Source organism: Oncorhynchus mykiss, chromosome 2, assembly GCF_057628025.1.
Source record: "Oncorhynchus mykiss isolate SJ-2025 chromosome 2, ASM5762802v1, whole genome shotgun sequence".
Classification (NCBI taxonomy): Eukaryota; Metazoa; Chordata; class Actinopteri; order Salmoniformes; family Salmonidae; genus Oncorhynchus; species Oncorhynchus mykiss.
Genome location: NC_143023.1, coordinates 11,185,001 through 11,200,292, shown reverse-complemented (window position 1 = coordinate 11,200,292; position 15,292 = coordinate 11,185,001). Strand labels below are relative to the sequence as shown.

The window sequence follows — 15,292 nt, the reverse complement described above, 5'->3', positions numbered from 1 at the left end:
CACAGCTTTGACTGTCATTCATAACCACAGGAAAGCACTGTCACAGCTTTGACTGTCATTCATAACCACAGGAAAGCACTGTCACAGCTTTGTCTGTCATTCATAACCACAGGAAAGCACTGTCACAGCTTTGACTGTCATTCATAACCACAGGAAAGCACTGTCACAGCTTTGTCTGTCATTCATAACCACAGGAAAGCACTGTCACAGCTTTGACTGTCATTCATAACCACAGGAAAGCACTGTCACAGCTTGTCTGTCATTCATAACCATAGGAAAGCACTGTCACAGCTTTGACTGTCATTCATAACCACAGGAAAGCACTGTCACAGCTTTGACTGTCATTCATAACCACAGGAAAGCACTGTCACAGCTTTGTCTTTTTGTCATCATTTTATTTCATCCTTTATTTTCTCCTATTTGACAAGATGGCCGACTGAGCCAAGACAAAATATATCCCAGTGTTTGTGATCCTCCATGAATCACTATTGAGCTTGTGACAAGTGTTAACAATGAAGCAGACATGTTAGACGTAGTGTGAGGAGCTCAGTGTTCTGTCTACTAAAGCAGAGAGGTTCCAGTTCAGTTGTGTTGTCCACATCATCCTCCATATGTCCTTTGGGGGGAGCAGTTTCTGAAGTGTTCCTCCTGATTCTTCTTCAGATGAAATCTGGGACTGTAGGAATTCACAGTTAGTCAGCCGACACAATCGGTGCAGCTTAAAATAAAATAACTCTTCAAAGATTCCAAGTCTATAAAAAGGAGTGGTGTGTTGGGGAGTGAGGGTCAGAGGTGGTCGCTAGTCTGCCTGGTGATGCACATGGAGTCCAGTCCATATGATGGTCCTGTAGAAGCAGTATCCCGTTCAAATTCCTTCACAGTGAAATCTTCCTCATTCCTCCCTTCCTTGAAGTAATCACTGATTAGACATGACAGAACAGGTGAACAAACCCAAGGCTGCCTTCACATGGCTTCCATCTGTCCAGACAGTCATTCAGACAGAAGCTTTGAGTTGAGTCAGTTCATCCCACACTCCACACCCTCCTCCCACAGCGCTAGTGAGGTGGCGGCCGGGCCTGGCCCAACATCCTGAGCCGGCTCTGGTCGATGACGTCTAGAAGGTTCTTGGCGTCTACGGCCAGGGCGTGGGCGGCCGTCAGCATCTGTTTCTTGTAGTCCTGCTGCAAGCTGGTCATGACGTACTGCTGGGCCAGCTTCATCTTGTTGATCAGCTCCGCCAGGTCAGAGTTCAACAGCTTCTGGGCCATCTCCACCTTTAAGATAAGATAGTACTTTATTAAAACAGAAATGTTCCATATATTATTATTATTATTATAATATATTGAGAGATAAAATAAAAATAGGTTCAACGAAAGAACAGGGTGCACATATTCCAGTTTTATATAACTAATTAAAACAAAATGTCCTGTATAAGAGGGGGCAGACGGGACTAACATAGTGCTGGATCAGAAGAGGCCCATGCCTGGTTAACGTACCTCTCTGTGTGTGCTAGCTGGAAGTAACGTGATTGTTTCATCCACTGTGGCCAGGAGTGTTCTCAGTGCCAGACCCACATCCTGAAACACAAATATACTCATATGAACCAATCCTAGAAATCTGTTCTTTCCCATGTAGCTTAGCTGGTAGAGCATGGCACTTGCAACGCCAATGTTGTGGGTTCGATTCCCACTGGGGACCAGTATGAAAATGTGTACACTCACTACTGTAAGTCTCTCTGGATAAGAGAGTCTGCTAAATTACTCACTACTGTAAGTCTCCCTGGATAAGAGAGTCTGCTAAATGACTCACTACTGTAAGTCTCTCTGGATAAGAGAGTCTGCTAAATGACTCACTACTGTAAGTCTCTCTGGATAAGAGAGTCTGCTAAATGACTCACTACTGTAAGTCTCTCTGGATAAGAGAGTCTGCTAAATGACTCACTACTGTAAGTCTCTCTGGATAAGAGAGTCTGCTAAATGACTCACTACTGTAAGTCTCTCTGGATAAGAGAGTCTGCTAAATGACTCACTACTGTAAGTCTCTCTAGATAAGAGAGTCTGCTAAATGACTCACTACTGTAAGTCTCTCTAGATAAGAGAGTCTGCTAAATGACTCACTACTGTAAGTCTCTCTGGATAAGAATGTCTGCTAAATGACTCACTACTGTAAGTCTCTCTGGATAAGAGCGTCTGCTAAATGACTCACTACTGTAAGTCTCTCTGGATAAGAGAGTCTGCTAAATGACTCACTACTGTAAGTCTCTCTGGATAAGAGAGTCTGCTAAATGACTCACTACTGTAAGTCTCTCTGGATAAGAGAGTCTGCTGAAGGTAAAATGGATAAATCACTTCCAAAAAGAACGAAACGTAAATGTTTTGCTACAATGAACCCTGGTGATTGAATGTGGAGACGATGAACACTGTGTCTCTCCTACCTTGACCATTGGCACGTATTCCTCGGGAGGCGCAGGCTGAATTTTACTGGACATCTCGATGACAGCCTTCACCAGTCCTGTGACGTTCTCATAGACCTTGTCATTAGAGCGGTCCAGGTTGGCAGTGGGGGGTGGGCTGATCTCCTGAGGCTGGAGCTGAATGAAGGAGAAAAATACACTGTGAGCAGAGATGGAGAAATAACAGCGGGTCAGATGATTCATATAATGTTCAACCTTGCATTTCTTAACTCTCACCAATAGATGGCAGTATATATCACCAGTCAGTCAACACCACAGTCATTCATGGTAGTAAATCACAATGACAAAACACCCAAGGAATTTGAAATGTTTATAGAGACTGTCACCAGGGGCTAAATCAAGTCAAACATATCCTTGAAATTGTACATTGGGTCTAGAGAGGGTTAGAGGTTATGTTAGGAAGATGTCAGCATCTGGAATAAACAATACTTTCTATAATGGAGTTATTTGGAATTCAGCCTTATTCCTAAATCATGTCAAATGTGTGAAAAGTGCACAGATCCCATTTAGGAAGAAGTCAATGTGTTATGTTTAGGATTCAGAGGGTTGTTTGAAACAATGTCGTAGACAAACACATTATTATGCCCACACAAACACAGATCTGAACATACACAAGCACTACATGGCCCACTATAAGACCGCTACATGGCCCGCTATAAGACCGCTACATGGCCCACTATAAGACCGCTACATGGCCCGCTATAAGACCGCTACATGGCCCACTATAAGGCCGCTACATGGCCCACTATAAGACCTCTACATGGCCCACTATAAGAACGCTACATGGCCCACTATAAGAACGCTACATGGCCCACTATAAGAACTCTACACGGCCCACTATAAGACCTCTACATGGCCCACTATAAGAACGCTACATGGCCCACTATAAGACCACTACATGGCCCACTATAAGACCGCTACATGGCCCACTATAAGACCACTACATGGCCCACTATAAGACCACTACATGGCCCACTATAAGACCTCTACATGGCCCACTATAAGACCTCTACATGGCCCACTATAAGACCTCTACATGGCCCACTATAAGACCACTACATGGCCCACTATAAGACCTCTACATGGCCCACTATAAGAACGCTACATGGCCCACTATAAGACCTCTACATGGCCCACTATAAGACCTCTACATGGCCCACTATAAGACCTCTACATGGCCCACTATAAGACCTCTACATGGCCCACTATAAGACCCACTTTATCGATGGTAAAGAGGTGTTGTGTCAGTACGGTGAATGGAAGAATTGCATTAGGATGAGAAGGCTAAAGTGGTTCAGTGAACAGACAACAGGTGAATGAACCCTGTCTGAGTCCCAAATGGCACCCTATTTCTTATATACTATACTTCTGACCAGGGCCCTCTGGTCTAAAGTAGTACACTATATAGGGAATGGGGTGCCATTTGTAAAGCGCCCCAGATCAGATGATGCATTAGAAGTTGACTGTTACCAGAGATACAGATGGACTCCATTGTCCCACCCCACTACACAACCCAACCCATAGCCTGCTTTTCAGCATCAAATTACAACTGATTGACAACTCTGTGAGAAGTTAGGTCTAAAGACACACACACACACACACACACACACACACGTATGAACGTACACACACACATTCACAGTGTTCTCTTACCCGCCAGGGCTAAGTTCAACAACAGTAAGGCAGAGGCAAGAGGGACAGAAGAGGGAGATGATATTAATGCAACAAGCATTAACAGTACACGCAACAACACCAGAGAGCAAAGTGTCATCCAAATAAATAAGGTTTTGGAGAGGTTGGTTGAGTAAATACTGAAATATCTACTGAGGTGGTGGTGACTCAAATGTTGTGGTCATGAAACTTTGTCTGTGTTTATACAGGCAGCCCAATTCTGAAAATCTACCTAATGATTGGCAAAGGATCTGATCTGATTGGTCAAAAGACCAATTACTGGCAAAATATCAGAATTGTGCTGCCTGTGTAAATGTAGTCTTTGTGTTTTATTTGACACGTGTTTATCTTTTGCATGAATCCCACTAATTCCCTCATCAGAACAGGGAACAGGTTGCCATGCTAGTACAGTACTGAGTACATAGTAGTATAGGGTCACAAATGACATCCTATTTCCTATATAGTGCAAAACGTTTTACCACTAGGGCCTATGGGGCTCTGGTCAAAAGCAGTGTACAATATAGGGAATAGGAAACCATTTGTGATGCGTCCTATCATAGCCCAGTCTGACCATCTCAGTTCCAGTCATGATGGGCTGATAATGTCCATGTCAGTGTTTACATGTTGGCTTCTTTCTCAGGAACAAGGAACCACATTAGCTAGACTATTCCTCTTGTTAAATCATTTTCCACGCTGATGGTAAGAAGACAGTGTAATGGAAAGAGTGTGTTCCTTCCCAGGGTGCATTGCAGGCCTGACTGCCTGGTCGATCGTGTGGTATTTATGAGCGTGTTTGGGGAAGGAGGAGAGAGGGGGTGAACTACAGCTGGGACTGCTTTAGCTGAGGCTTAGGGTGCACCCCAAAAGGCCCCCTATTTAGTGCACTGCTTTTGACCAGGGCCCATAGGACTCTGGTCAAAAGTACTGTTGTGCACTATATAGGGAATAGTGTGCCATTTGTGACGCAGCCTAATGACACCAAGGCAGTGGTAGCAGAGCAGAGCTAACAGTTTGGATAACTTCGGGAAGGTAACGCTCCTGGATGTTCTATGCTGACACAGAGAAACTCAAGCGGACTGTTGCCATAGTAACCATCACTGGGGAAAATAGTGACATCTCCGGTGTTTTGGGTGTCATAGAAAAGGGGAAGTCTGTGTAGTTGAAATACAGTGGTAGTCTTTGTGATCTGGCCAACATGGTAAAGTCATGTAGGAATGTTCTAACAGAAATAGGGACAGTTAGTCATGTTTTAGAAGCATAGTCATGAACTTCTCAGTTTAAAGATAGAATCCTTAATTGCAACATCCATTCTTGCACGTATAAATGAATTAAACAAACATCAAGAACACCTGCTCTTTCCATGACAGACTGACCAGGTAAATCCAGGTGAAAAACTATGATCCCATATTGATGTCACTTGTTAAATCCACTTCATCAGTGTAGATGAAGGGGAGGAGACGGGTTAAAGAAGGATTTTTAAGACTTGAGACAATTGAGACATGGATATGGCAGTAGGTGCCAGGTGCACCGGTTTGTTTCAAGAACTGCAACACTGCTGGGTTTTTCACACTCAACAGTTTCCCCTGTGTATCAAGAATGGTTCACCACCCAAAGGACATCCAGCCAACTTGACAACTGTGCGAAGCATTGGAGTCAACATGGGCCAGCATCCCTGTGGAACACTTTCAACACCTTGTAGAGTCCATGCCCCGATGAATTGAGGGCTGTTCAGAGAGCAAGATGGGGTGCAACTCAATATTAGGAAGGTGTTCCTAATGTTTTGTCCACTCAGTGTATATACCCCATTGATATTTGAAGAATATAACTTGTAAATGCCTCAGGAGCTTAGTTCAACTGTCGTACCTCAGCAGAACCCAACATATGAACTTGTTTTACTCTGATGTTTGTAAACAAAGTAAATGTAAACAAACACTGTCTAGCCTCAAAACATGGTTACAACTAGCATGTTGATATCATGGATGGCCAGTCCTTGCATCCACAGCTCTGTCTATGAATTTGAACGTGGTTACATTTCTCCAGGTCCATCCCTCAGCTTTTACCAAAACAGAGGTGGGGTGAACCACTTCGTTATCATTTCAATCTAGCTTTAAAATGATGGATGAACACTTTGTTTTGGAGTGCACATGCAAAAGTAGAATACCAACACAATAACTACAAATAAATTGAAACAACTTTGAGACATGTAAATCTGTGGGCTTAAATTGAGCGATAAAGCCAAATCCCTGGATTGTTGTGGAATGCGTGTAAAGTTTGATTGGTAGAATAAACATGTGAGCATCAACTTACCTTCACTCCCTCATTGTAGCTGTCCACGGGGTTCAGGCTGGCCAGACTACCCAGGTGACTGGGGGCTCCAGGACGGGGGGGTTTCTTTGGTGGAGATGCATGTTCTGTGGAGGCAAAGGACCCATCAGATACTGGAGTACAAAAGAATCAACAGATACCTAAACTACAACATATAGTACAATATATGCATGTTATGTGGAGGTAAAGGACTATCATCAGTTACATAAGGAATAAATCCAACACATGACTATATGGAAGATGCACAGGAATTGTAGCATTTCTTATCAAACTCTCACAGATTCAACAATATTCCTATCAAATATCTACTATTATGGCAGCAGAAACTAACACAGGCCTAGCAGAAATAGACAAATTGTCAGCCTGTCAACATAGTTTAGCAGTTAAAATGGTTGGGGAATGTGCTAGAACAGTTGAGGGAGTCAGAGTTAGAGTCTGAATCAGTCAGAGTTAGAGCCAGTCAGAGTCAGAGCCAGTCAGAGTCAGAGCCAGTCAGAGTCAGAGCCAGTCAGAGATAGAGTCAGTCAGAGTTAGAGTCAGAGCCAGTCAGAGGCAGAGCCAGTCAGAGTCAGAGCCAGTCAGAGTCAGAGCCAGTCAGAGTCAGAGCCAGTCAGAGTCAGAGCCAGTCAGAGATAGAGTCAGTCAGAGTTAGAGTCAGAGCCAGTCAGAGGCAGAGCCAGTCAGAGTCAGAGCCAGTCAGAGATAGAGTCAGTCAGAGTTAGAGTCAGAGCCAGTCAGAGTCAGAGCCAGTCAGAGTCAGAGCCAGTCAGAGTCAGAGCCAGTCAGAGTTAGAGCCAGTCAGAGTTAGAGCCAGTCAGAGTCAGAGCCAGTCAGAGTCCGAGCCAGTCAGAGTCAGAGCCAGTCAGAGTTAGAGCCAGTCAGAGTCCGAGCCAGTCAGAGTTAGAGCCAGTCAGAGTCAGAGCCAGTCAGAGTCAGAGCCAGTCAGAGTCAGAGCCAGTCAGAGTCAGAGCCAGTCAGAGTTAGAGCCAGTCAGAGTCAGAGCCAGTCAGTCAGAGTCGGTGTCAGAGTCGGTGTCAGAGTCGGTCGGAGTTAGAGCCGGTGTCGTTGTCAGAGCCAGTCAGAGTTAGTCAGAGTCGGTGTCAGAGCTCGTCAGAGTTAGAGTCAGAGAACCAGGGGAACAGTGAAAACAATAAGTGTAAGGTAAACTTGTAATTACATTGGCTGAGACATTACCTGGTTTGCCTATGGGTTGGTATATGTGCTGGTTTCCTGTCTGCACAAACAAACACAAACAAGCAGTTGAAATAAACGAGCAGGATTTATTCCAGAACAGTGTTTTCCCACAACATCCCAGTGAGCAGTCTCTCTGGTGTCATCTGTGTTGTTGTGGTCTCTCCACCAACACTCAAAATACTCCTGCTGCTTGGATACACAGACCTAACCGGACCACAGCCAACCACCACGGCGTTCCACAGTAAAAACACATCTCTGCTTTACTGTGATAGCCCGAAAACAAACTGTAGAACAGACCATATGCAGTATTCCCTGTTTACATTTAAGTCAATAAAACACTTGCTGATTGAAGTTTACAGAATAGCCTAGAGGTTATTGAGAGTTGTATTCAATATTTTAGTGCATTAACTCAACATGCTGAACGGCTATCCATCAGTCCTTGGCTTCATCCTCTGCCAGGCTATAATTATTATCAGGGAGACAGATTCTGACAGTTATCTCGCCATGAAGCAAGATTTTGGTTTTGCAAATTGCCCAGTAAAATAGAGTGGATTGCATGAGAGCTGCTGCATTAATGTGGGCGGTGTTTTAAACTAAGAGTGGGTTTGGTTCGTGGCTATACCCTTCTAATGGTCCATGCAGCTCAGAACACAGCTGTCCATACAGCTCAATGTAATGATACTGAGCAATGACAGGGAACAAATGAAATGGTTCTACATTCTATGTCCTAATAGTTCTATGTTCTAATAGTTCTACATTCTAATAGTTCTACATTCTATCTCCTAATAGTTCTACATTCTATGTTCTCATAGTTCTACATTCTAATAGTTCTACATTCTATGTCCCAATAGTTCTACATTCTATCTCCTAATAGTTCTACATTCTATGTTCTCATAGTTCTACATTCTAATAGTTCTACATTCTATGTCCTAATAGTTCTACATTCTGTCCTAATAGTTCTACATTCTATGTCCTAAAAGTTCTACATTCTATGTCCTAATAGTTCTACGTTCTATGTCCTAATAGTTCTAACAGTTCTACATTCTATGTTCTAATAGTTATACGTTCTATGTTCAAACAGTTCTACATTCTATGTTCTAATAGTTCTACATTCTATGTTCTAATAGTTCTACATTCTATGTTCTAATAGTTCTACATTCTATGTTCAAACAGTTCTACATTCTATATTCTGATAGAATATATAATGTAGAACTATACATGAGAACAGATGGATTCCTTCATATCAGTCAGTGTTCCTTTATTCTCCTTTTAAGCCCAGTACACATGTTGGTATCCTAACGTGAATTCAAAGAGCAAAGGCTAAATCTTCAACCATTCTTAAAAAAATGTTATTATCAATACATATTTACAATTGTTGGTTCCAAGATGATCTGTAAGAATCTGTTAACCCCTTGACTTTCCTTTTTCCAGTTGAAGGTAATTCCCCAGAGTGCTAAAACAAACACATACAACTTGCTTATGGAATGCCTATGTAGTAAGCATGTCCAGTGCATTCAGAAAGTATTCAGACCCCTTGACTTTTTACACATTTTGGAAAAACAAGGTTTTTATCACAATTACATAAGTATTTAGACCCTTTACTCAGTACATTGTTGAAGCACCATTGGCAGTGATTACCGCCTTGAGCCTTCTTGGGTATGAAGCTAGAAGTTTCTCCCATTCTTCTCTGCAGATCCTCTCAAGCTCTGTCTGGTTGGATGGGGAGCGTTGCTGCACAGCTATTTTCAGGTCTCTCCAGAGATATTACATCGGGTTCAATTCTGGGCTCTGGCTGGGCAACTCAAAGACAATCAGAGAATGCCACTCTTGAGTTGTCTTGGCTGTGTACTGATGGCCGTTGTCCTGTTGGAAGGTGAACTTTCACCCCAGTCTGAGGTCCTGAGTGCTCTGGAGTAGGTTTTCATCAAGGATCTCTCTGTACTTTTCTCCGTTCATCTTTCCCTTGATCCTGACTAGTCTCCCAGTCCCTGCCGCTGAAAAACATCCCCACAGCATGATGCAGCCACCACCCTGTTTCACCATAGGGATGATGCCAGGTTTCCTCCAGATGTGACATTTGGCATTCAGGCCAAAGAGTTCAATCTTGGTTTCATTAGTCCAGAGAATCTTGTTTCTCATGGTCTGAGAGTCCTTTAGGTATCTTTTGGCAAACTCCAAGCATGCTGTCATGTGCCTTTTACTGAGGAGTGGCTTCTGGAAGGTTCTCTGGAAGGTTCTCCCAATTTCACACAGGAACTCTGGAGCTCTGTCAGAGTGACCATCAGGATCTTGATCACCTCCCTGACCAAAGCCCTTCTTCCCCGATTGCTCAGTTTGCTCAGTCTTGGTGGTTCCTAACTTCATTTAAGAATGATGGAGGCCACTGTGTTCTTGGCGCCCTTCAATGCTGCAGATATTATTTGGTACCCTTCCCCAGATCTGTTCCTTGACACAATTCTATCTCGGAGCTCTTCGGACAATTCCTTTGACTTCACGGCTTAGTTTTTGCTCTGACATGCACTGTCAACTGTAGGACCGTATATAGACAGGTCTGTGCCTTTCCAAATCATGTCCAATCAATTGAATTTACCACAGCTGGACAACAATCACGTTGTAGAAACATCTCCAAGGATGATCAATGGAAACAGGACGCACCTGAGCGCAATTTTGAGTTTCTTAGCTAAGGGTCTGAATACTTATGTAAATAAGGTATTTCAGTTTTCTATTTTTAATACATTTGAAAAAAAATCAAAAAACCTGTTTACGCTTCGTCATTATGGGGTATTGTGTGTAGATTGATGGGAATTTGTATTTATTTATGTCACGCCCTGACCTTAGTTTTCTTAGTTTTCTTTATTATTTTGGTTAGGTCAGGGTGTGACGAGGGTGATATATGTGTTTTTGTCCTGTTTTTGTATGTTTATGGGCTTGTTTCTAGTCTAGGTGTTTTTATGTCTATGGTTGCCTAGATTGGTTCTCAATCAGAAGCAGCTGTTTATCGTTGTCTCTGATTGGGGACCATATTTAGGTAGCCATATTCCTTGGGTATTTGGTGGGTTATTGTCTATGTCTAGTTGTCTGTGTCAGCACCAGTGTTTATAGCTTCACATTTGTTTTGTTGTTTTGTTAGTTTGTTTAAGTGCTCTTCCTTTAATAAAGAGGACTGTATTCTCATCACGCTGCGAAAAACAGAAGGGGTCTGAACACTTTCCGAATGCACAGTCTCTATTATGCATTTATATGTAGAAGCTCTCTGAGCCAAAGTCATGTTTTAAAAACTGATAGCATCTATCTGTCAGGGGGCCTCTGTTGCTATTTTACCACAAAACCATTCAGTAATGAAAGCATTTATGCCTGCTAATATACTGCACTACAGCATAAATACAGAAATACTGGTTTGATTGACTTGAGCCTCTACACAGGCTGTCTGGGAGTGTTCTCTCCCACTGTACGACTGACGTACTGTAATACTCACTGACTCACTGTATAACTCACCCACAACCCCAGGCTAGGAGTGGTACAACAAGAACAGACAACAGAGAGACATTGACGGGAACCCCCCCCCCTCCAGACAAAATCTCTTTAACTTCTTTTGAGTGAAAGCCCAAGGTATTTTGCATATTTGTGAGAGAGGTAAAGAGAACAGGAGATAGCGTTGACTGTTAATCCATCCAGGGCAACCAAGTAAAAAGAGGAGACTTACTGGGCCATGGAGGATGCCGTCGTCCCGGTCAATGCTGCCTCTGGAATTCCTTGAATCCGGCTTCTGGTTGTGACCGAGAGAGACACAGCAGGTTAAATGAATGATCGAACGAACAAACAAATGCTTTCAACGTGGAAAACAATCATTATTTCTCTATATCACAGTGATAATGGACATTACTTTGCTATAACAGTGGTATGACATCTGATGCACTGATGTTCAAATCAGTCAGATCAAATCAAAATGAATATACAATATCATGACAAATACAAATCACTGCTACGTAAACACAGGAGAAAATGGTAACGAGAGACATTCTCCACTTGATCCTTGGAGTGGTCATTATTATTTGTGTGTGTGTTGTATTGTAATATAGGGTTTCAGCTAATGTAAGCTAGCTAGTCTTTGACGTGACTCTCTGTTGCTGAGGCAAATGCGCTGCTCATCCAACTTGCAGAAGGATCGAGACCCAACAACTGCGCATGCATAAAACCCTTACATCGCTCATACCGTTTTCCACAAGAAAAGTCGACATTAGATTGCAGCTAAAACCACATCTTCTGAGCGACTTTATCTAATGCGCTGTAACGCGCCTACAGTTGTTTTAAATGGTTTTCCTGTGCACTTGTCGCTGTTATTTCTTGATGAGCATCAATTCTAGTATGATAATATTTGTTTTCTAGTATATTAATATTTTTTCTAGTATGCTAATATATTTTAACATCTACAGTAGTCGGCACATTCAATGATTTATCTTTCTAGCACTTCAACACAGAAGGAACAGTTGTACACAGCTTAGAATCCCGCAGCGCAGCAAATGTACTCCTGCTGCTGCTCTGCCCGTTAACTTATTAAAACTTCAGTCTCACGCCAGCTGCCTGCCAAACTATTCTCATTCCTCTCTCCTTCCCTAATGCTGTACCAGTTTTCCCAGGAAGGACTTGAAAACCTGCATCCTTTGGACTGCTGTTCTCTGCTGGGTGTTTCAGTGCCTGGGAGGAGAGCATGGAGCTGCTAGGAATTCCATCAACAGGATGAGAGAGGTTCCCCACGTTTACTCCTGTTTACACGGCTTGGCTCACTGACTGACTGGCTCACTGACTGACTGTCTGGCTCGCTGACTTACTGACTGACTGGCTCGCTGACTGACTTACACAAAGTGAACATGCAGCCAGATAGCGGTCTTTCTCTGTTCGCCTGCCTCTCTCTCTTCCTCCTTCTTTGTTTCTCTCTCTCTATCCCTCGCTGTCTCTATCTCTCCACCTCTGTCTCTTTCTCCCTCCCTATCTCTCTCCCCTGGTCCTCTCCTTCCTTTCTTCTAGTAGTCCCTCCCCTTGTATGAAATAAGAGTCTACGGGTCTAAACTACATACAACCTACTCAGCTTTCCAGCGAAGAACATTTGCCTTCACCAACTGTGGGTCAAAATAAGTTTACCATACTTGACGGTGCATGGAGGGACAAACCTATCATTAGCTAGGAATTTGCTTTAGCCACACCTGGGCATGCACACGCACACACACACACACACACACACACACACAATACAACACTTTAAGAACACACAAAAGTTGACAGCTTTGCCAAAGGTCTGAAAAACACAAGACGATGCTTTTTGTTTCCCCCTTTCTTCTCTGAATCGTCTTTGTCCGTTGAATGTAAAAAATGATCCAAGAAGTGAACTGAGGCGCTCTGGGACACATCTCAGAGATAATGATATGGTACTACTAAAATAACTGAGGGGTATGAAGCCAGTGCAAAACATAATGTACGACATCTGTGCACAGTTAACACAGGGCTTTCCAAGGAATGATGAAGTACATTTGTGTTAGACATTACAGTTGTAAGTAAACACCCTGAAAACAGAACATGAAGGGGCAGGTCTGTTATCTCCTGCATCACCATCAGAAGGGTTACAGGAGGCAGGTCTGTTATCTCCTGCATCACCATCAGAGGGGTTACAGGAGGCAAGTCTGTACAACGATCATGTGTGTGTGGGATGTGTGTGGTATAGGTGTGGTTTGTGTGTGTGTGGTATGTGTGTATGTATATATAGTGTGTCTGTGTGTGGGGTATGTGTGTGTGTGTATGTATATATATATAGTGTGCGTGTGTGTGTGCTTGTATGTGTGTGTGGTATACCACAGATCCATTATATACCACACATCCATTATATACCACACATCCATTATATACCACGGATCCATTATATACCACAGATCCATTATATACCACAGATCCATTATATACCACACATCCATTATATACCACACATCCATTATATACCACACATCCATTATATATATATATATATAGTGTGTATGTGTGTGGTTTGTGTGTATGTATATATAGTGTGTGTGTGTGTGGTTTGTGTGTATGTATATACAGTGGGGGGAAAAAGTATTTAGTCAGCCACCAATTGTGCAAGTTCTCCCACTTAAAAAGATTAGAGAGGCCTGTAATTTTCATCATAGGTACACTTCAACTATGACAGACAAAATGAGAAAAAATAATCCAGAAAATCACATTGTAGTATTTTTAATAAATTTATTTGCAAATGATGGTGGAAAATAAGTATTTGGTCAATAACAAAAGTTTCTCAATACTTTGTTATATACCCTTTGTTGGCAATGACAGAGGTCAAACATTTTCTGTAAGTCTTCACAAGGTTTTCACACACTGTTGCTGGTATTTTGGCCCATTCCTCCATGCAGATCTCCTCTAGAGCAGTGATGTTTTGGGGCTGTTGCTGGGCAACACGGACTTTCAACTCCCTCCAAAGATTTTCTATGGGGTTGAGATCTGGAGACTGACTAGGCCACTCCAGGACTTTGAAATGCTTCTTACGAAGCCACTCCTTCATTGCCCGGGGCGGTGTGTTTGGGATCATTGTCATGCTGAAAGACCCAGGCACTTTTCATCTTCAATGCCCTTGCTGATGGAAGGAGGTTTTCACTCAAAATCTCACGATACATGGCCCCATTCATTCTTTCCTTTACACGGATCAGTCGTCCTGGTCCCTTTGCAGAAAAACAGCCCCAAAGCATGATGTTTCCACCCCCATGCATCACAGTCGGTATGGTGTTCTTTGGATGCAACTCAGCATTCTTTGTCCTCCAAACACGACGAGTTGAGTTTTTACCAAAAAGTTATATTTTGGTTTCATCTGACCATATGTCATTCTCCCAATCTTCTTCTGGATCATCCAAATGCTCTCTAGCAAACTTCAGACGGGCCTGGACATGTACTGGCTTAATTTGAGTCCCTGGCAGCGTAGTGTGTTACTGATGGTAGGCTTTGTTACTTTGGTCCCAGCTCTCTGCAGGTCATTCACTAGGTCCCCCCGTGTGGTTCTGGGATTTTTGATCACCGTTCTTGTGATCATTTTGACCCCACGGGGTGAGATCTTGTGTGGAGCCCCAGATCGAGGGAGATTATCAGTGGTCTTGTATGTCTTCCATTTCCTAATAATTGCTCCCACAGTTGATTTCTTCAAACCAAGCTGCTTACCTATTGCAGATTCAGTCTTCCCAACCTGGTGCAGGTCTACAATTTTGTTTCTGGTGTCCTTTGACAGCTCTTTGGTCTTGGCCATAGTGGAGTTTGGAGTGTGACTGTTTGAGGTTGTGGACAGGTGTATTTTATACTGATAACAAGTTCAAACAGGTGGCATTAATACAGGTAACGAGTGGAGGACAGAAAAGCCTCTTAAAGAAGAAGTTACAGGTCTGTGAGAGCCAGCGAGAGAGCCAGAAATCTTGCTTGTTTGTAGGTGACCAAATACTTATTTTCCACCATAATTTGCAAATAAATTCATAAAAAATCCTACAATGTGATTTTCTGTATACTTTTTTGCCCCACTGTATAGTGTGTGTGTGTGTGCTTGTATATGTGTGTGGTATGTGTGTATGTATATATAGTGTGTGT

At 42.9% G+C, this 15,292-nt stretch overlaps 1 protein-coding gene across 16 annotated transcripts in view; it reads right to left on the bottom strand.

The window, feature by feature from the left end:
* Nucleotides 1-374: 374 nt before the first annotated feature.
* The window catches only part of LOC110507293 (focal adhesion kinase 1), a 149,110-nt gene continuing 134,192 nt past the window's right edge, over nt 375-15,292 (bottom strand). For all 16 annotated transcript variants that reach the window (XR_016484031.1, XR_016484033.1, XR_016484029.1 and 13 more), the window contains 6 exons: nt 11,367-11,429; nt 7,664-7,703; nt 6,452-6,555; nt 2,435-2,590; nt 1,497-1,577; nt 375-1,274 (listed from right to left, as the gene is read on the bottom strand). Coding sequence is in view for 10 of the 16 variants with exons in the window: in XM_090188521.1 (XP_090044647.1) it covers nt 1,056-1,274; nt 1,497-1,577; nt 2,435-2,590; nt 6,452-6,555; nt 7,664-7,703; nt 11,367-11,429 (663 nt within the window). In the remaining 6 variants the exon portion in view is untranslated. The remainder of the gene's footprint in view (nt 1,275-1,496; nt 1,578-2,434; nt 2,591-6,451; nt 6,556-7,663; nt 7,704-11,366; nt 11,430-15,292) is intronic.